This window comes from Gavia stellata, chromosome 20 (assembly GCF_030936135.1).
Source record: "Gavia stellata isolate bGavSte3 chromosome 20, bGavSte3.hap2, whole genome shotgun sequence".
In the NCBI taxonomy this organism is placed as follows: Eukaryota; Metazoa; Chordata; class Aves; order Gaviiformes; family Gaviidae; genus Gavia; species Gavia stellata.
Genome location: NC_082613.1, coordinates 8,769,217 through 8,789,787, shown reverse-complemented (window position 1 = coordinate 8,789,787; position 20,571 = coordinate 8,769,217). Strand labels below are relative to the sequence as shown.

The window sequence follows — 20,571 nt, the reverse complement described above, 5'->3', positions numbered from 1 at the left end:
AGCGCTGGCCCAGGTCACCATGTCATCCTCCAAAGCCCTGGGATGATGTTCCCAGCCAAGGCAATAGCCTGGCATTGCAGAAAATGGTTCTCTGCTCCCATTCACCATGTCCCTGCACAAAGGGAGGACGTAGGGAGCAGGATGGGGCTGAGCAGCAATTAGGATTAGGATTGCTTAAACCAGCATTGCAGCTTAATATTGGTGTGCGTAAGTGCAGGTTAACTTCTTAAGAACCTAGTGTAACCTAGCAAACATGCCTGTCTATATTAAGAGAATGTGCCAATTAATATTTACAGAATCCGAGACCTTTAGCTCAGCAATAGTCCTCAGAGGGAGCACTGTTATTAGATGGACACTGCCAACCCATTTTGATATCAGTTTTAAAGACACACCATTTTTCTTTTTATGATATGAATTAAAATCACATTTTGGGAGGCATAAACCCCAAGCTGTTTCCTACACCCACACTGTTCCTTGCCATTGCATGTGTGCAGGGGTTTATTACTCCAGGGTTACTCGTTAGGAACAGACAATCATGTTCCATTCAGCACTTGGCTGCTTAAGTTTGAGATGTGGACATTTATTTATTTCCTTCGGTGCAGAGGGAAGGAGAGGCTTGAAGGAAAGGGAGGAATGAGGTATATTTTCTGAAAAAAGATAAAGAATGTGGATTTTGCGATGAAGTAGAGGGGCTTAAAAACATAGCTTCTCTGCCAATTTTGTCAGTATCCTCTGAAGGATGGAGATATAGCTCTTCCCTCTGCAGAGCAATTGCTCTCAAGCTGCCTGGCACACATTCAAACCTGAAGTTTCAGACTGGTGCCCGATTCATCCCTCTGCCTCCATAAAACTGGAAGGAGTAATACAGAAAAGATGTGCCTGTACTCGCTTTTCTGTTAACCTATTACAACAAGAGAGTGCAATTTCATGTCCAGAGCACTTGGTTGAGTTCAGGAGAGATGTTTTCTATTCCATTAAATGTTGTAAAATGAACCATACACCTTTTCTCCACTGTCTACTGCTCCTTGCTTCTCATTGCATCACTGCAGCATAAGGACTTATGATTCGAGTCTCATTTTCCATAGTGCCCTACAAAACCATTCTGAATTTGAAGATGACAGATGATTACAATACAGTCACCACAGCAATTGGGTAAAAAGCAAAAATGCCTGCACAGTCAGCTGATGAATGGTAACTCTTTAAGCAGCTTTAACCCAGGTGCTTGTAACTGTTGCTCATGTTTTGTAAAAAGGGTCTTAAACTCATATATCATCCCGATGCTTTGGAAAGGGGAGTCCCTCCAGAGCAGACTTCATTATTCATTTAAGTGACTCCTTTCCACAGGAGAAAGAACTTCACATGCCAATTTAATCCTCCTCAACTTTGCTAATAAAAAGAAATATGCTTACGTTGCTTTCATGTTGTTTTTGGGCTCCAATGGGATCTCTAAAACTTTGGTGTTGCCAATGATTTTTTCATAGCTGGTGGTGGTGACAGTTTTTCCTGTAATGCGATGGACTTGATAGAAAGCATGAGGTTTAAGTATCCGTTCGTCTGCTGTCCCAATGAAGATCTGAAGACCCAAGGGTTTGTTCTCCATGTAACCGTGAAGCTGGCAAGACATTAAAAATCTATTATCACACACCGGGCTTGCAATGCCTTCATGTCAGGAAACCAAACAGATCACAGACATATCTACACATATGGAGATATATATATAGACATAAAGATATGTGTAGTACAGACTCTTTCCTACTCTCAGAGACAGACATCCTCTTAAGAGAGTATTTGCTGGAGTCCATGATACATAGGGAAGGGAGCTAATGGAAAACATGTAATTAATGGCTATAATATTAAATATGTCAAGAAGGAAAGAAGAATATGTCAAGAAGAAAAAATTCCAGACAAGTTCTCCATTACCAGAAATTTGTTGATTGTCTCCAAAACAGATTTATAAATCCCCTCAAAAGATATATTTTTGAGTACACTTGTTTAATTTGCAGTGACTGATTCCTAAATGAGGTTCAAATTATTTTTCTCTGTGGGGTGGATAAAGCTGCAAAGCGGAGTTGACTCCTCACACCTGCAGCCCTGGGCAGTGATTCCTGCTTCCCATCAGCAGGAAACACAGTCAGGACAGAAGAAAGTCGCTCGCTTGCATTTATATATGTGGTATATACATGGTACTCCCATATGCACCTTCTCCAGAATTTATCAAAGCTAATGGGAGATGACCATTGACATAGGGGGCTTTAAATCAGTCCCTATGTGACGTCCAACTTGCAAACCCTAGTTTCTGTCCAGCCTTATATTCAGTAAAATGACTTTGCCTCAGCTCAGCTTGTGATTCCTACTTCAACTGCAGTTAAAAAAAAAAAAAAAAAGGGTTTTCCTCCCTAAACAGGAAGTATCTAGCGAACGTGTCTGCAATTTTGAGAACTGAAATTTTAAATTATGTATAAACATTTCAGAAATTAATGATCCCTGCCACATCCCTTTCTCTGGCCTTGGCACGTGCAGTCTTGCCCCAGCTCACATCCTTGGCAGGATTGTCCTTCCAACCTCTCCCTTTGCTCTAGTCACCCTGAGCTTCACATCTCTCCAGCTTCCCCTGTCTCCCTCATACCAGACATAAGCTGCCTGCCTTCGTCTTCAAAGCTCTGCTCTTCTCTTTGCCCTCTCAACTCTCATTTTCTACCCAGTTATCAACACCTATTCCCAAACTTCCGAAACACCAGCATCACCTTCTTAAACACTCACAGCATTGCATTTTCTGCCCAGCAGCTTCTTCCCCCGAGGAGGATGTTCCCTTTTAATATCTACATCTCCACCCTACAAATCTCCCTGTCTGCAGAATTCTTAAATAGTCTTAAAAGGAAATATGGTCTTGTTCTCCTGAAATCACTTCTGTGGACCAGCATCAATTCACTGTTCTTCGAAACTCGTCCTTCCCCCAGCTGTTGGTTCACCTTCAGCCATTCCTCTTGCATTGCATTAAAATACTACCTGTACAGGTAGAGATGGCATTTTTGGTCTGTAACTGTACAGTACCTGGCAAAAGGTGGTCTTAGTTGACCTTAGAGACTGGGGCCTCTAGGCTTCAAGGACGTAAACAGATTCTTCTGTACTAAATAACATTTTTATAAACAGCATTTGCTGCAAGAGAAGCAAGAAAGCCAGAATGCCTCCATAGGCCAGGAGACGAGGAAATTTCTCCTTCTTTATTAACAATCAAAATTACAAATCAAACCATTCTAAATTTCTCACATAACCAAAAATGAAAACCAGACATTTATCTACCGCATAGCCAGCGATCTAGCTGAAAGGGAACTTTATGGCCTGAGACATGCTAAATTTGTTTTCAATTATTCTGTCCACATACAAAACCTTGATGAAGCCATACAAAGCAAATAGTACTGGAAGATCAGAGAAAAGGAAGATTAAGCTAATGGTATTCATGGCCAAACCATTTTTTTTTCTTTTTTCTTTTCACCAGTCAGCAGGAGGTATCTTTGCATAGAAGGATTAATTCCCCCCTGGAAGGGGACCACATGCAGCATCAATGCAATCCTGGCAACCTTCCTCCAGTATGGCAAATGTAAAGCGACACTCACTCTTCTGAGCTATCATTACTCATCTAGCACATATTTGCAAGGCATACAAAGACAGGGTCTATGCCCCAGAGACCTTACAACCCAAGGGCCCGAATTTGCAGCCTCCACTTACATGAATAGCTCCATTGAAGTCATCGGGCCTTAAGTAGGGGTTGTGCAAGACAGAATTACCAAATCCAGCCCAGCCGCAGCTCAGACACCTACGATAGCTCACTCGCATAAGCGCTTTGGGAGATTGCGAGGAAGGAAAATGGGGTACGAGGCTTTGTGCAAACATGCCAGTTGGCTCTGGGAGCGAGGTGGAGGAGGAGTGGAGCTGGACTTCATGCACAAGGGTTGGTATTAGAGAAGCAGCGTTGCCAAGAATGTGATAAATATGATGGCAGTCATGGGGAGGTTTAGAAATGTATAGAGTGCATAGAAGATTAAAGGCGACAGAGGTCAAAATGATAGATCTACTGGGAACAGGCATGAATGTAGGAATCATCCCCCATTTATCCACGGAGGCCCATTAAGCCCAGGTCCTCTGGGAAGCGTACTGAAACTCATCCCAAGTATGGTACTTTCAAAATGCAAGATTTCCTGGCCTTCAGTGAAAAGCCACTGTATGACCAAAAGCCATCTTGTCTTTACAAGGGGAGAGGGAGAAGAGAGGAGTAGTTTTTAAGTACTGAGCATGTTTATTGTCATGCCTGACAGAGTAATTCTTTGTGGATCCAGCTAAGATGACGAGAGGATCATTTGGACTGGAACAGTTATTACAGCGACAGCAAAGCATCTCTCGCTCTGCTCTCTGTCTAGGCAGAACAAAAATCCCAGAGTTATAGGTGGAAAAATGGGATGGAGGAAAACAGATAATAAATTACAAAAGAAAATTTGCCTCCAGTGAGCACAGTCAGTAGCAGCTGTAACAGAACTGGCCACGTACACAGTTTGTAATACTGACCACCTTTAAAAGTAATTTTAAGTGGTGTTTGCTCACATCTAGAATGAGTTCCCAAGGCAAAACTATTCACGGTCTTCTAATAATATGTATGTCTGGGTGTGTGTCTGTATAAATGTATACGTACTTAGAAAGGAGAGGAATTGATTGCCCGTTTGTACGGCAATGTTTGTGTCATCTGCTGGACGAGGGGGTATAAAACACATAGTAAAAGGCCTTCTGGTCCTCTACAAGACCAGATTTTAAATCAATTGTTTGATCAGTGGAAGAAAGTAACGTAAGTATTTTGTAATTTATGGCATTACGGCAATGCTTTAGGATTACATCACTGTAAAATCAGAGTAGCATTATAAAATGCAATTACAAAGAGAAAAATATATGTAAAAGAGTCAAGTAACCCTGTTTAAAAGGGGGTGTCCTTATCTTGAGTTAATTGATTACATTTTAAAGGATAATATAGGTGATCATTTACCGTAAGCATTTCCATCTACCTTTCACTTGCTAAGAACATCAGGATGACTTAGGAACAAAAGTTGGACAGCCCACAGAAATGCTCCATTAACTTTAAAAGCAGAGTTTTACACCCAGCTCTGCCATCAATTTACTCCATAGCTTCAGTCATGTCATATAACCTCTCTGTTTACTTGTAGCAGGGGAACAGTGATGCTAACCCTACTTTGCAGGGACAGAAATGAGTTAATATTTTGTGCTGTATTTTTACATAGAAAAATTCATTGTGAGCTAGAATGAAAGAACACATTAAAGCTATGTTTCAGATATATGCCTCTCCTCAAAACTGAACTAGGAGAGACTGTTACTTTCAATAAACACTCACTGCCACTATGCTAGGCAGCTGCTTTAGTATTTAACCATAACACTGATCTTTTCTTTGGCGTAGGAAAGAAGGAGCAAAAGTGACCCTTAAAGAACCCTACAGAGTAGTGAAGGCTTAAAACATTTTTTAAATAATAACTTTGAAATTCATTTTTTCCTCCCTTAGCAACAACCAAGCCGCTCAAAAGCCTCAGTTTTTCAGTCCTACTTGTCTGCTCATCCCACGGGAAGGGAGACGGCAGCTCACCCCGCAGCTGCCCGAGGGGGGGGCACAAAGCCCTGCAATGGGAGTTCCAGTAGAGAGGAGAACAGAGGACCAGCCCCACACCAAGGTGTTCCCTTATTCTTTTTCACTCTTCTTTCCGCGAAGGAAACGAAATCATCTGGATTTCAGTTTCAAGAGAGTGAGAATCAAGAAAGATTTATGAATACAGGACTCTGGGAGGAAATATTTTTGTGTATTATAAGGTGACCTATTCACAATAAAACTCCCCCAAACTGTATACAGATCGAGCTGGAAAAAACCCAACTCCTTTGAGTCACATTTGCCACAAGGGGAAGGAGAAGCCAGACATGATGTGTACCTTTCCATACTCTATTTTGGGATTTTAAGATCCTATTTCTTTCAGTTGAAAGATTTTTCTTAAACTTTGCTTCTGCCTAACTCTTATAATATTAACATAGCCAGACATGGGCTGGTCTGTGACCTGAGGAAATGCAAAGCACTTTGGCAGATAAACAAATAACATCATTCAGAAAACAAGGAGACTTTTCTTGTTTGGTTTGCTGCTATGATTGGGTTTCTAAACAAAATGGAAATGTGTGGCATGATTAAAATCATCGGCTCACCTCTGCATAAATAAAATTCATTCATTCTGCACTCCATCCGTGGATCAATATGAGTCAAATTTGGGAGAAGGGGGTATTTAAGTGCCATTTTCAGAAAGGTATGTGTGTAATCCCGCATGCAAAAAATGAGCAGATGTGCCTTTAGCTGCTGTGTATCAGCAGCTCCGTTACCCACCTGAACACAATTCCTGTGACAGCACTGGCAACCGCAGCCATTGAGACCACACATTAGGCATATGAAACAACACAGGGGTTTTTTCCCTGCGCTATTTAAAAACTCAGGTTTTCTTACAACCTGAGACCCCAGCTCCAAACACACAAGCACTGAAAGTCCCTACCCCAGTGTTCAGATGAACCAAACCCTGCATCCGCGCAGTTGGCATTGCCTCTGGCTGCGGGGATTTAAAAACCCAAGTTCACCTTTGCTGTGCTGCATGAATAGCAAATCTCTTTGCACAACCGAAGCCTGCAGCACTGCTTAGTTATGTTCTCTGGTAACCAAGTGGTAAATTGACAGCAGAGTCAGAAAGAAAGGCAAATTCCTTAAAGACTCTGTAGGTGATCACCTATAGCTACAACATATGCATATACAGAGGGAATTTAGTGAAGCCTTTGGAATTTAGATCTTTGAATCTTCAGCACATTTACTTGAGTTTAAATATTATTATATTATATATAGACATATTATTAGCAAGAAGAAGGACGATTCCCAGGAGATAAGTATGAAAACTTTTTTATTCTTAAATGGGGAAGCCAGGGCAGAGAGGTGCAGTGATTTGCTGGGTCCCACAGGGGACAAGCAGCCAAAGTGCAATGAGAAACCCGAGGTCCCCATCCCGCCGTGCTCTGCCTTGCTGCAGGGGTTGCCGACCTCATTCTGCAAATGGCACAAATGTGCGGTAACACTACTCGCCGGCCACAGCACCTCGGTTTCCACTAGTATTGCAACCTTCTGCCTTTGCCTTTTTAATTGACAGGTTTCAGAGCCAAATTTCTTAGGGGATTTCTAGATTTCTAGACATGTGAAAGTCTGCATGCAAACAGTGATGGGCTTTGCGAGACAAAAGCAGGAGCATCTGCAAATCTTACAGACACCTTTGAAGAGTCCCAACTAGAACATTGCCCTGTGTGATACAGACACCGATTGCCTTAGAGAGTAGAAGAGAATAATTTGTTTTCCATTCATCCCAACAGAGTTTTGCTTGTCAGGAATTTAGGTCTTTCTCCCCTGGGAGGTATAAAGCTGCATCTTTAAAACTGATTGCACACATCTTCCTGTCTAGACAACGCAAGCTACTGCCAGAAGGAAAGTATAAAATCAGGGATGAATTCACTAGTCTTGGTGATTTTATTTGCTAGAAAGTAATCAGCTCTCTTGCTTGTTTCAGCTTACTGTAACATGAGGCTTCGTCCATTAACCGCTGCATATTACTTGCTATCTCCCCATGGAAGTCCCTCGAGCTTCCTCCCGAACAGGGTGTGCATGTGTGTGGCCAGCTTTGAGAACAGCGCCGGGGTGATTCAGATAGACCGTCCCCGGCCGGTAGTGAAAAGTGGGAAAACAGAGCTCGACTGGCAACATTCAATTAGAAGCAAATACAAAGCCGCGTGAGAAATCGCTTCCTCCTACTGCTTCCCTTTTCCTGCTGTACACAAGAAGATAAGAAAGCACTGAAAGGCTCGCCAGGAGCGGCACGCGGTTGGGGCACCGGCTGCCCTAGGATGAAGCCCCAGTTCACCCAACGCCCACCTTCCTCTAGAAATAGCGAGAGGCTGTGGAGTTAAAGCTATCTCTCAAAGCTTTTGGCACCACAAACTGTTCCCCTGCTCAGACTCTTCATCAGCCCCAAGGCTGTTTTCCATGCCAGCAAGCGTTTTCGGACACTCCGCAGCGGACAAGAGGAAGATGTGCTTGTCAGAATAGCCCCTGCTTGGCACAGCCTTTCTGTCACGCCTATTCAGCTCCCTTTCTGGTGGAAGCAACTTTGCATCTTGGATTGATCATTAATTCTCATCATTAATACCCTTTGACTGCAACAATTTCAAGGACTTTTTGCGGGGTCTTTACTCAACAACAGTGCTATCAAGATGGAAAATTTCACTGTATTGTCTCAGGGAGAGTGGCATATCAATAGCTGTCAGTAATTAAGACAAAGACCTCATCCAGGCACCGTATCGTGTAGCGGCTTGCCTGCCTGCTTCAGTTAGAGCTGACATTCAGCAACAAAATTGAATCTTGTCACACGCTTTTGTTCAATTTAATGTACTTGGGACATAGTAAAAGAACGCAAACCAGAAGGAAATCTCTGCCTCAGCTCTTTTTGCTCCTTACCGAAACAGTCTAAAAAGGCCTCCAAAGATAATCCTTTGAACATCTGATCCTGCTAAATGATGAGTTTTTATTATATACAATTTTAAGTGTTTCTTATTTTGGTGACAATTTTGTCAAAATTCCAAGGACTGAATCTCATTTGCTCTGCTGCTCCTTACAGTAAATGACAACCAGACTCCCAGTGTCTAACTGGGATTTCTGCTTTCACATGGGGTTAAAATACAGGTCTGGGACAGAGACAGCAGCTCTTAGGAGAAAGCAGTGGGGGGTTTTGTTCCTGACCGTCCTGACACTGACCTTACATTGCAGCGTAAGCAAGTTGTTTCCTCTCTGTGCCTCAGTTTCCCTGAGGAGGTGGCAAGCAGAGCTGCTGTCTTATCACCTAACTTTGCAGCTCGCTCTGCCACAGTCAGGTCATCCTTCCCAGCAGGGAGGTGAGGCAGTGATGCTTCAGGTGCGCTCCTGGGAGCATCACGCTGTGCAACTGAGATGTGGCACAAAGCTTGAAAGCAACCATGCTCAGAAGGGGGAAGATGGGACAGCAGTAGCAGCAAGAGCATCTTGGAGTTACTCAATTCAGCCCGAGATGATTGATTTGACTGCATTGAACCAAATCCCCAGAGCTGAGCCCTCTGCCAGGGCTTAGTGCCAGGCCTCCTGCAAGGCAGGTTTGGGGTCCAGGAACCATACCGTGGCCTTTGCTCAGGCACTGGCTATTTGACTAAGTGTCAGCCAGATTTTGGAAAGGATCTTGGCCAAAAAGCATTTTTGGAAAACAAAACAAAAAAAAAAAGAAAGAAAAAAAAAAAAGAAGAAATAAAAGCAAGCCCCAGGAGCCTCTCTCCTCACCAAGTTCTTTCTTATGCTGAAACCCACAACACGAGGCATGCTCAGAGAGAGAATAACTCAGGTCTGCTGGAAGCATCAGCTTTCAACAGTTGTTTCAGAATGAAACAGAGACCCTAGAAAATTTTCACCGAGCAGCAGCAGGCAGGAGGAGTCCGGTCCCTTTCCCCCCGAAAAGCCATGAGCCCGGCGAGCACGAGGCTCCCCCCAGACGCGGGAGACCCAGGTGCGAGTCCTCGCTTGGCGCAAGGCTCTTCCAATTCAATAGACACTGGTCATGAGGGAGGAAGGGAGGAACTAGAGGCTTAGCTGGATGGTGAAGCCTCTGAACAGAGAGCTCAGATGTGAGTTTACAGGACACTATCCACCCTGCACGAACTTCGCCTGCTGACACTTGAGCGCGCCCTGAAGAGGATGAGTTATGTAGGCGTTACTGCTGCACTGGAAGTGTACACATTCATGGCAAACAGCCATAAATTTGAACTCTGGTTTACTGTGCACTGACTCCCCCATGTACAGTCCTGCAGGGAGATCATACATGAAAGAGTAGCCTAAATCTTGCATATGCCTAATCCAGGCATATTCCTAATCCAAGGAATAACCCAGGCTGCCTGCATCTCACAGGCATCACACTCAAACAGGTTGGTATACTCTCCTTCTCCTCACTTCTGCCAAAATTACTTTCCATCAAAAGCAATGTATTTTGAACTGGGCTCAAAAGTTTCAATGAGAATTTTTCATTCATCTCTAACTCAAAGCAGGTTGGCCCATGGGAGAATCCCCCAGCTCCTTCGAGGTACATGGCTCACTGATCATCTGCCCAGCACCTCTGCACCCCAGCTGCACCCCAACTGTACCACAAAGTGATCCTGCCTGTCCTTCTCTTAGGGGTGAGCTGCACTCACTCAGCCATAACACCTGGGTGACAGCATCCCTTTCACACAAGGGGGATGCAGACCCAGTTTGAAGACTTTAAGAAACAGAGGATGTAACTTATCTCTGGTTAAATTCTCCCAGTAGCTAATTATCCTCATGGTTACCCAGCAGTTCTCTTCTTGCATTAGTTAGAGAAAGCATACAGGTCAGCTCTTCCTCTAATATTGGTTTATTAGCTATCATATTTGATATTCCCTGTTTTTCAGTCCAGTCTCGCATCTAAACAAAAGCAAATTTCAGGCTCATCCATGTTTTCTTACACTATTTTTGATTTATCTAGCAATTTCATTTCCTCAGTGGCTCCACTGAGCTTTCAGATAGATAGCTCTCAAGGTACAGCCACGCTACCAGTACGCTAGCAGTGTAGTGTGAGGAGTACTGACTGACCTACCCTTACATTCAATGGGATATTCATTTTGAAGGATGTATCCAAAATCTGCATGTTCAGAATTGCACACCTATCCCTGCAATAGCACATGTAACCACAGTAAATACAGCCGCAACCCAACAGCTCAAAGCTGAAGAGGCACCTACAATCATCACAGTTGTGCAAACAAGCCCCGTAGTCCTGCAGGTAAATCAGGCGTGAAGCCTGCAGTCGGTCTGCCACACGCTGTTCTTGAGTTGGGGGCAGAAATCCCTGCAAGAGCCAAAAGCCAACGGGAGCCTGCGCGAGGCTCCCGCTCGCTAGAAAAGGGAAGCGAGGCCACGAGAACGATACAAAGATGTGGCACAGCACGACTCCAGCACAGCCTGCCCACAGAAGGGCAAACACACAGGGCTTCATCCCGCACCTCGGACTTCCCCTTCGCTGAACAGGGGGAGTTGGGAAGATAGGCAGAAAACAACAAACTCAACTCCTCCGATGTGCCCTCAACAGTAAACCTTCCCGGGCAGGCCTGCTTGTGAGAGTGTGAATCACGGTATCAAGCTGTGATTTGGTTTTCAGTTTCCATCAAAGGTTCTGGTCTCGCTAATACGCAAAGGAATTAGTTGAGTGTTGGAAGTCACACACAGTTAAAAGCCAGGGCCCCATGGGAAGCCTAGGCTAGAAAACAATGTCTCCTTTGACTTAGAAACCACAAGAAAACACATACGGCAAAATTCAAATATAAAAGGAAAGTGGAACGAACGTTTGTTATTGTAAAGCAGCTCCTGTGTGCTCCATTAACAACTCTACCATTCCAGCTTCTTTTTAATTAAAAAAAAAAAAAAAGGCAGTGAAAGTCACCCAAATTTTAAAAATTAAAACCCGGGGGAAAGCTGGGTCGGCTGTGCTGAACAGGAGCCCCTCTCCGTACAGCTTTCCTGCATTGAAGAGGAGAAGCGAGGAGGAGACCAGCACACACAGGCATGCAGCGCAAACTATGACGGGTCGGGGGTACCCTGTGAACCTCCCTGGTGATTTTAGGACAGCAGCAGCAGGCAGGGACTGAAGTCTCAGTCCACTTGAGGTATCTCCCCCTCCTGCTGCGGCAAGAGATGAGGAAGGAGGAGTCTCTGATGCTCTGACTTGAAGGAACTATTCCCTCCTCTCTCCCAGCCCTGTTACTCATTTTAACCCACCACGCTTGGCTAAACAAAGACCCCAGAACTCAGCAGCAGCCAAGGCAGGTCGCAGGGATGCTGTCTTCCCGGCTGCAGGGGACCACGGCTCTGGCGTGGGCAGAGGGAGCTGCCACCCATCAGTGCGCGGTGGTTGGGAGCCTGTGCGAACCGCGGGCTGAGCCCCGCCGGCGGAGGAGGGCCCGAGCGCTGGGCTCCCGCTTCCTGGGGAAGTGACCGAACCGCCGAGCTGTTACCTAAAGGCGAGAGGCAGCGGCCCCGCCAGCCACTCCAGCCACCCAGACTGCTCTCTGCAAAGGTCCTGAGCAATGCTCGCCTCGGACGCAGGCTCAGCCAGTTCTGTGCCCATCTGCCCGAGCATCCGAAACCTCCGGCTGCAGGAAGGTGCAAACTTTCTGGCTGAAAAGTGAGTCTTAACCCCCGCCCAAGGCAGGGACCACTGATGCTCTGGGCAAGGTGCTGCCTTGGAAAAGTGGGGCCTGAGTGACCAATGTCCTCAGCTGCTTTCGAACGCTGCAACCTTGGGTTGTGCTGAACGGATTCGATTATCTGACACAAGCAGTGGAAAAAAAGCAGGTTTGTGGATGAAGAACTGAGTTAATAATGCAGTGGAAGTGAGAGGAATAAAGTGAGACATGCAAGTGAGTTACTGATTACTTATGGGCTGGTTTTCATTCAGAAGTATTTGAGCCTTTTGTAAAGGTAAGTTAGAGAAGCAATACATCAGGGGAAGGATTTGCTAAGATGGCAATAAAAAACCCCAAAATGCCAGAGTTAGGCACACTCCTTTGAGAAAATGACTACAAAATACTGTGCTGAAGGGCCATGTAAAAAACTAGGTTCCCCAAGGATTGTTTACAGCAAGGTAAGTCCAAAACACACAGGTGCTTGGGGAAAAGAATAGAAATTATAAGAAAAAAAAAAAAAACACAACAGAAGGAAAAAGACTTATGTTTACTCTTTGACCCCAAAACTTAGCTGAGTTCTCATAATCAGATTTTTAACAAAATAATATACCTTGGCCTCTCTACAGTCCATGGCAGATGCACATCTGAAATTGATGCGCTGTGTCACTGGTCTCAATTATATGAGGTGAATGCAGCAGTAAATCACCCATTTATCTAGCACCAATTACCTCCAAGGACGCCAGAGGACTTCAGAATGTGGGAAGATTATGATGTGAAATGTGTTTGTCTCATTTATACCCATGGGCTGCAACCACTTCTGATGAAACAAGTACACATCATCTATCCAGAGTATGTGGACAATCATTTACATAAATCAACTGCTCATCTTCCCTAAAAGCTTTTCCTGTCCCTTCCACTTGCCTTGAAGGAAGGACAAGGGTTTTGCTTACAACTCCCTGAAATATCACACAATAGTGTGAAATATCATTTCCATCTTGAAAAAAAAAAAGAATCTGGTTTCATGCAAAACAGTAGGACAAAACCAGAACCACTAAGTTTAATGAATATCTTCAAAATAATATTTTCATAGCTTTTAAGAGATCATAGACTCTGCTTGATCATGGGGTGAAGCTCATCCAAACTCAACCTCTGCCACTGAAAAGGCCTTTCCTTCCCATCACTGCCTTAAACAGTTTAAAGACAGAACAACCTTTGCTAAAGAACTGAAAATCTGTCTCTTCCTGAAGCAGAGAAGTTCTTATTGCCACTGTGGGCAGGAGGTGAAAGACACCTATGCCAGCATCCAGTGCTACTCAAGCCGTACCACATGCCCTGTTTCCCCTTGACAACAGGCTAGTGAGCAATGCCAACAACCCAAAAACTGTAATTTCCTCTAAGAGGTGGGAGTTCCTAGAAGGATTATTGAAAGCAATGCTGGGAGAGATCTCAAAGAATCACCTAGTTCATCTCTCCTGTCCCAAGAAGAATTCAAATATATACATGTCCTTCCTAGCAGATATTTGCCTAAAAGCATGCAAAGATGGAGATTTTTACCCCTCTGGGCAGGGCGTGCTGCCGCGGGGTGAACTTGGACAGAGCTAGGTTTGGATTGTCACCTCTATCCCAATCACACCCATAAGCTCTTTGCATGGGAGCAGTCACTGCCTTTCCTAATGGACAGTCTCTTCCAGAGCCTTGACTGGAGCAGTTGGGTACAACAAGCAGCTGTCCCTCAACTTTGGTGAAAAAAAGTTGGAAACCAACCATGCCTACCCCTCCTCTGCGGTCTCAGTGACCAGGTGGACCTGCAAGATGGTAGGTGCGGGCAAACTTCAGCTTTGTCCTTGCTACGCAGAATTTCCTCGCTGTTCTCAGCAACTTAACATCTAGGGGATACTCAGGCTGGCATTTAACTTACATCCCTAAAATAGAAGCCCGAGTTTCTCTATAGTTAATAGCAAGCTGCAATTTCCTCTCAAGAGTGACTCAGGACACCTAAATTGGGAGCCTACGCTTCTCCATGTGACTCTAGATGGTCTCTGAAGTTAGATGGCGTGAACATTACATGGCATGCATGGCTTCTCTCTTCCTCCCCCAGGCAAACAAAGTAAATGCTCTCTTCCATGTGGCCCATCTAGCCAGAGGTTTTGATTAACCAGACTCTTCTCCTGCCATACTTGGAGCACACAACTGGTGCAGAGTCTTGTGCACAAACTCTCGGGGCTAGACACGTGAAGAAGAGGAAGCAGCATCAGAAAGATAAACCACAAGATAAGGCCTGGAGGATATGAGATCTGCTGGTCTGTAGCTTCAGAGAGCCCGAAAGAAGAAACTTGCATGCAAAACGCAGTTTTCAAAAAATTAATATTGCAGGCCAACACCATGCTGCAAAAAAAAGCCAACACCTCTTCCTCCAGAAGGTTCAGCTGGATAATTAGTCACGTGGAGGGTTAATTCAGTGGAAAATTAGAAAATGCAGAAAAAAAAAAATTAAAACCATGTTATGTTTTAGAAAAGATAATCAAAATAGTGGAACACCAGTCTATCAAAAGTGGTTGTAAAAGGTATGGGACATGAATGGGACATTCAGTCTCAGTATAAATCCCACCGCTTTGAGGGCCACTCCCACTCAGGGCCAGCTTGGTTTCTCAGTATTTAAGTCCGAGTGTTTGAGACAAGGCAGTGGATTCAAAAAAGTTGCTATGGAGAGGTCCTAGTGCTCCAGAAAAACCCCCAGGGCGGCGTGTTCCAGTCTGTCATTTGAAAAGTGCTGTGGGTCCCCAGCGCCAGGAAAACCCCAGCCCTGTCACCCCCGGGTCAACACTGCCATTCCTGCTCTGGGGCTGAACACAGATAGAACCTGTTGAAAACTAATTTAATTTAATGTCCTTGCAGCCAGCTGCCTTTCTCTCATATAAACTTTCCTCAACACAGCATCTACCTTTTTAAAAATCTCTCCTGTTTAATTTTCTCTCTTTCTGTACTGTTTGCATCTGACAAGAACACGAAAGTTAAAATGCACTGAGGGGAAAAAGAAAAAACAACCTTGAAGCCAAATAACTTATGACATGAAAGCTTTGCATTTTACTAGCCTTCCCGAGTGTCAGACGCCATAAACCATACAGGTGCAACTATCTCATTGCTCTGCACCCATATGCACCTTGTTATGTTAAAGTGAACAGAAATCCAACAAATACTTCCAGGTTTATAAGAAACCTTCGTAAAGAAACTGTCCATTTTTTCCCCATATGCAGGCACAGCTGTGCAAAGGCACATCTGCTCAGGAAACTAACATGGATCTTTGAATTTATAATTTCAGATCCTTAAGCTTGATAGCAAATTATGATAAAACTAGGAATACCAGTTCCTGTCTCCAACAGAAAATATAAATCCCTCTTTGACTGATACTGATTACAGGAAGGAAATAAAGCACTTGTATTTCCCCATGTCACGAGAAACTCCTTCATTGCAATAAACATCCGGTTGATAGGAATATCTTGGGAAGGTAAATGATACTATATTTGTAAGCAAACTGAGAAAAGAGCAAGTGCTGATTGGCCTTATAGTTCATACATCCATGTAGCTTCAAACACACCACAGCACGCTATGAATTTGTCAGATTCATAAACTAAAAAGATTGCATATATTAAGTTATGTCAAATGTGATTGCTATTTATTATTATCCTGCACCCTTTACTCAAATATCCAGTCCATACATGTAAGTCCAGCTCAACCGAAGTAAACAAATTCATTGATTTAACAATTTATGGCTTGATTTTAAAAGGGGGTGAGCCTGCAGGGGAATATCTAACATATGTTTGAAGTTAAGCACAAATCAACCCAGTGAAATTAGCGGTATTGATCCCATGCTTAAAATTAAGCATAAATTTCAACATTTTCCTGGTTCACGCTTGCCATAGCAAGTCCTGACTGTGACAGGAACATCTGTAGGATGCACCCCGACTTCACTTAGTGAAAGTTGTAGCTGTGGCTGATCTGTACAGTCGCCATACATCATTACCAGCAATATCGCCCTGACACCTCGCAACCCCGACGAAGAGCCTGGCTTTCCTTCCTGAACGGCACTGGCTGAAACGAGGAGGAAATGAGTGAAAAGACTGACGTGGCCCCGAATGCCTCCAGTGCAGCTACTCAGCCATTATTTTACATTACCCTTTGAAAGGTGAAGAAAAGCCCTTCACCCTCCACAACAGAATAAGGGTTCAGCTCATCCACCTGCCAGGTCAGCAAAGGGCCAAATTTTCTTGCCTCCATCACTGTCAGCTTGGATTTCGTTCACTGATTTCAGCGGGGTGACCTCCCATCTCACAAACATAGCTAGGACCAGACCTGCACTCTTTAGAGCAACAGAAATGATACCTCAAAATATAAAAAGTTGCTTCTGTAGTGACACCAGCCCAAATCACAAGGGAGCTCCTGCCTAAACTCATTCACCCTTTCTCTGTATAATTACAAAGCTGATAAACATGTCCTCTCTATATCTACAGCTTTATAGAGGCCAAACTTTTTCTTTAAATCACCCCCACTGCTATGTAATTATCTTGCCCTGCTGTCCCCTTATCACACGGCTACTACAGCTAGTACAGGTTTCCCCAGGGTGGTGTACACCCAGGACAAAAAGAAGGGAGCGTTACCACGGATGACAAGCAGAACTGCTTGCGAGGGGGGATATGGAGTCAGCAAGTTACATATAAACCAGGCACTAGATTGAAATGGATGTACTGAGTGCCTGAATACACACAGGTGAAATTCTCTGACCTAAATTTAAATGGGCTTAAAATTAGAAGTTCTACCACACAACCAGAGGACAGGAAAAAAAGGAGTAAAATTGCTCAGGAAAAAGCAAATGCATGAAAGCCATTTCTAGCAAAAGGCAGCTGTTAACTCTGGGGAAACTCCAGTTTAACATCCATACCTTCCGAATCCAGCTCCCATCCAGGTTAATGAAGGTTGCTTTGCCTTTCTTTAAACCTCGCGCGAATGTGTAGCAGTCATGTAGCGGAGAGGAGCTGAGGTTAGATACAGCCAGAGACACAGGCAGCAGCTCTGCCACAGGGACTTGCTCTGCGGGAACCCGGGGGAGCACGGCTCCAAAACCCTCGCTCACTGCTGGCCAGAGGACGTGGCACTGCAGATCTAGCATGACCTGCTAGTTATTTTAAATCTGAGTTGGGTAGGTCACCAAGCTACGCTGCGTTTGAAAGCCAGGCTTGACGCCTGTACATTTTGAACGTCACAAAAAGCCCTAGCTGACACAGGTGAGGCTGTTCTCAAGATAAAACGGGCTCAGCTGGAATTCAGGACAGCTGGACATCTCACGACAGAGCTGGGTCACAGGAGGTTTAACATATAGCCCAGAAAAAGTGGCAAATATTTTGCCTATGTTTCTGAGCTTTCACAAGCTAATCCAAACCAACTTTACGAATGTCTAGGACTTCAGCACAGTTCAACTTCAGACACTTTATGCACATCTGTGCATATCCCAGCCAAAACCAGCACAACATCTAAAAGCACACCCAGGTTCACACAGTCCTCCTCTTTCAGGGTCAGCCCCCAGCAAGACTTTCAACAATGAACTCGCCCCCCACTTTTCCTCTGCGGAGTTGTTCTCCAGCCCCTTACCTGGACGACGGGGTGGCCTCCGGTCGGCGCCTTGACGGCCCCTCGGCTTCCCTCCGTCTCATAGTGCGCCCGGTGGTGGGGCTTCGGCTGTACCTCGATCCGCAGCTCGTAGGAGCCAGACTGGCTGGAGAGCGGCCACTCGAGGGGCGGGAGCGACTGGACAGGCAAACTGGGTAGACAGAGATCACACCAGCTGAAAGTCTTTAGCACTTATTGCTCAAAGCCCTGACTCCTTCTTCCTCCAAGTACCCCACCGGGGGCTCTCATTTACAAGTCTGCTATTAATTTCAATGAGAAAATGCTGTCCTGCTCATGTTTAATTACAAACTTTGCTGAAATTCAGGACGAAAACAGTAATTTCTGAGGGCCCATCTCCTTGCAGAAGGAAATAGAAAAGAATATTTCTATTTCTTAAACAGAAACATCTGTAGCAGTTATATTTTTTTAAAGATACCCCTCTTTTATCTAGCTTTTGCTGGGAGTCTTAAACTTTGATCATAGAACATGTATTGTGAAATATTAACTCCATTTGCCATTTCTTACCAGTTGCATAACTAACAATACTTATGATTTCCATAAATAATAAAATGCACACTAATAAAATGCTAAATATTCTTACCTGATACTAATTCTCCTGTTACCAAAATAACGAGAGTTTATCACACGAAATGAAGACATTGAAAAGCGCAACTAGAGCCTGCACTGGATTTTAAACAACTCTGACTTTGTTAGTACAAACTGCTGCCAGGACTGATCGAACAAGCCAAGGGAAGTCACTCGCAATTGGTGTTTAGGAGATCAGGAGCAGCACGGGATAATGTCAGCGTGGGGACAACCTTGCTGCCGAGCGGGATGGCAGGGCTGACAGGGTGCCAGCGGTGACTGCAAGTGGAGTCACACATTTGGCAACCTCTGTCCTGGCAGATGTGCAACGCTCAGGGTCCAGACCTGCGTGCCGCCGGGTGCTGCCAGCGCCAGACAATGGAGGGAGTTGATGAGGGTAGTGCCAACGGCTGAGATTTGGGTTAAATGACAATTAACAAATTAACAACCAACAATAAGGCACTTGGGGTTGACCGAATGCTCAGTCTGACTTGGAGCAGTGTGCTCTATTTTGAATCAGGAAATATTTAAAATATTTTCATCCTTGATGGAAATTTGTAAGCGAGACATTCCCTGAATTTAGAAAAGCAATCAAACCATTTTCTTTAAAAGCAGCAGGATGGGACGAGAGTGTTTATTTAGCCTTTGTCAAAGGCTGTTTGCAATCTGCTTTTTAGACAAATAATTTGGAAAATTGAATTTTCCATATCTGTGCTATCAATGAACCACTTTGATGATGTTTCTTCCAAACACAGATTTTTTTTCATCTCTCAAAATCGTAATAGATCAGGCTCCCATTAACCAGTGCTGTCCCTGAGCACTAAGCTCTGGTCTGCAGCAGGATCTGCCCAAGGAAACACTCCCTAGAGATCATCATGCATGACCAAGGACATCATGCCCTGAGAAAACACACAACCACAAGAAGCATTACATACTTGCAGATAGGTATTGCAGGCACCAGTTGCTTTGTCCAGGATGGAGGTACCAACAAAATTGATTCCGGGGCTGAGTTTCTCCTGTCCTCCTGCTCACAAGGCCCGTGGAAGTCAACAGTCTGAAAGACGTGGCATGGAATGCTGTTTTTGTGGGAAGGCATTGATGAAGGATCAGGGCTGGTTTTCCAAATTTTCGTGGGAACGCCACAGGAAGGATCCGTAGGAAGGCTGTTCATAGCATCCATGGAAAGAGAAGCGCTGGGCAACTGCGTGTAAGTAACTGAAGAGTTGTCTTCTCTCAAGGGGATGCGAGGAGAAGATTGTGGAGAGGGGGTCCTTGACTGTCGTGGAGAAGTGGAAGGCAGCTGAGTACTGTAGAGCTCAGTGCAAGAGTACCTCCGTTTTGCACCGGGTGATGAAGACCTTGAGTTGGGACAGGGTGATGGTGAATGTCGTCCCAAGCAGGTTTCCTCCGTGATGCTTGTTCGTGGTGACATTATTGGAGAGGTTCTAGGAGAATAATGAGTATGGATGTTTTGAAACTGTGGACAAAGGTCATCACTAGGACCATTATTTGGTGAAACACATGGTGATGTGCAAGGAGATACATTTGTCTCTGAAATGAAACTTGCAGAGGAGCCGCTACTAGCTGGGCTCAAACACAGTGGTTCTCTGTAGCCCTCAAAGCCAGGGACAGGCAGGGTAACCCTTGGGCTAGTGGTAGCTGTGTTTGACTGATGTTCTACCAAAAGAACATCTGTGTTTCTGCTGCGGAAGGGACCCCCTGTATGAATCAGTTCATGATATGGAGTAATTTCAATCCTAGGGCTCGGAGCAGAGGCCCCTGCAGCGTTGGCAGGGTGTGTAGGTGTTGTCCCTATGCTATCTGGCTGTCCATATCTGCCCATGGGATCTGCAGAAAGGCTAGAAAAAGGCAGAGGGCATGGCTTGAGGCCACAGTCCAAGACATCATGAGCGTATGTAACTCCAGAGGGTGGGCTGTTGGTTTTATGTGGAGTCGGTTCTTCTGGAAAAAGAAGGGTCTCTTTAAGACTATAAATAT

General features: G+C 44.7%; 1 protein-coding gene across 1 annotated transcript in view; it reads right to left on the bottom strand.

Moving 5' to 3' along the window:
* Positions 1–20,571, bottom strand: part of NFATC2 (nuclear factor of activated T cells 2) — a 59,949-nt gene that overhangs the window by 30,861 nt on the left and 8,517 nt on the right. Inside the window, exons 2-4 of the mRNA XM_059827415.1 lie at positions 19,509–20,535; positions 17,971–18,139; positions 1,410–1,612 (exon numbers count right to left, since the gene is read on the bottom strand). Of these exons, the coding sequence (XP_059683398.1) occupies positions 1,410–1,612; positions 17,971–18,139; positions 19,509–20,535 (1,399 nt within the window). The remainder of the gene's footprint in view (positions 1–1,409; positions 1,613–17,970; positions 18,140–19,508; positions 20,536–20,571) is intronic.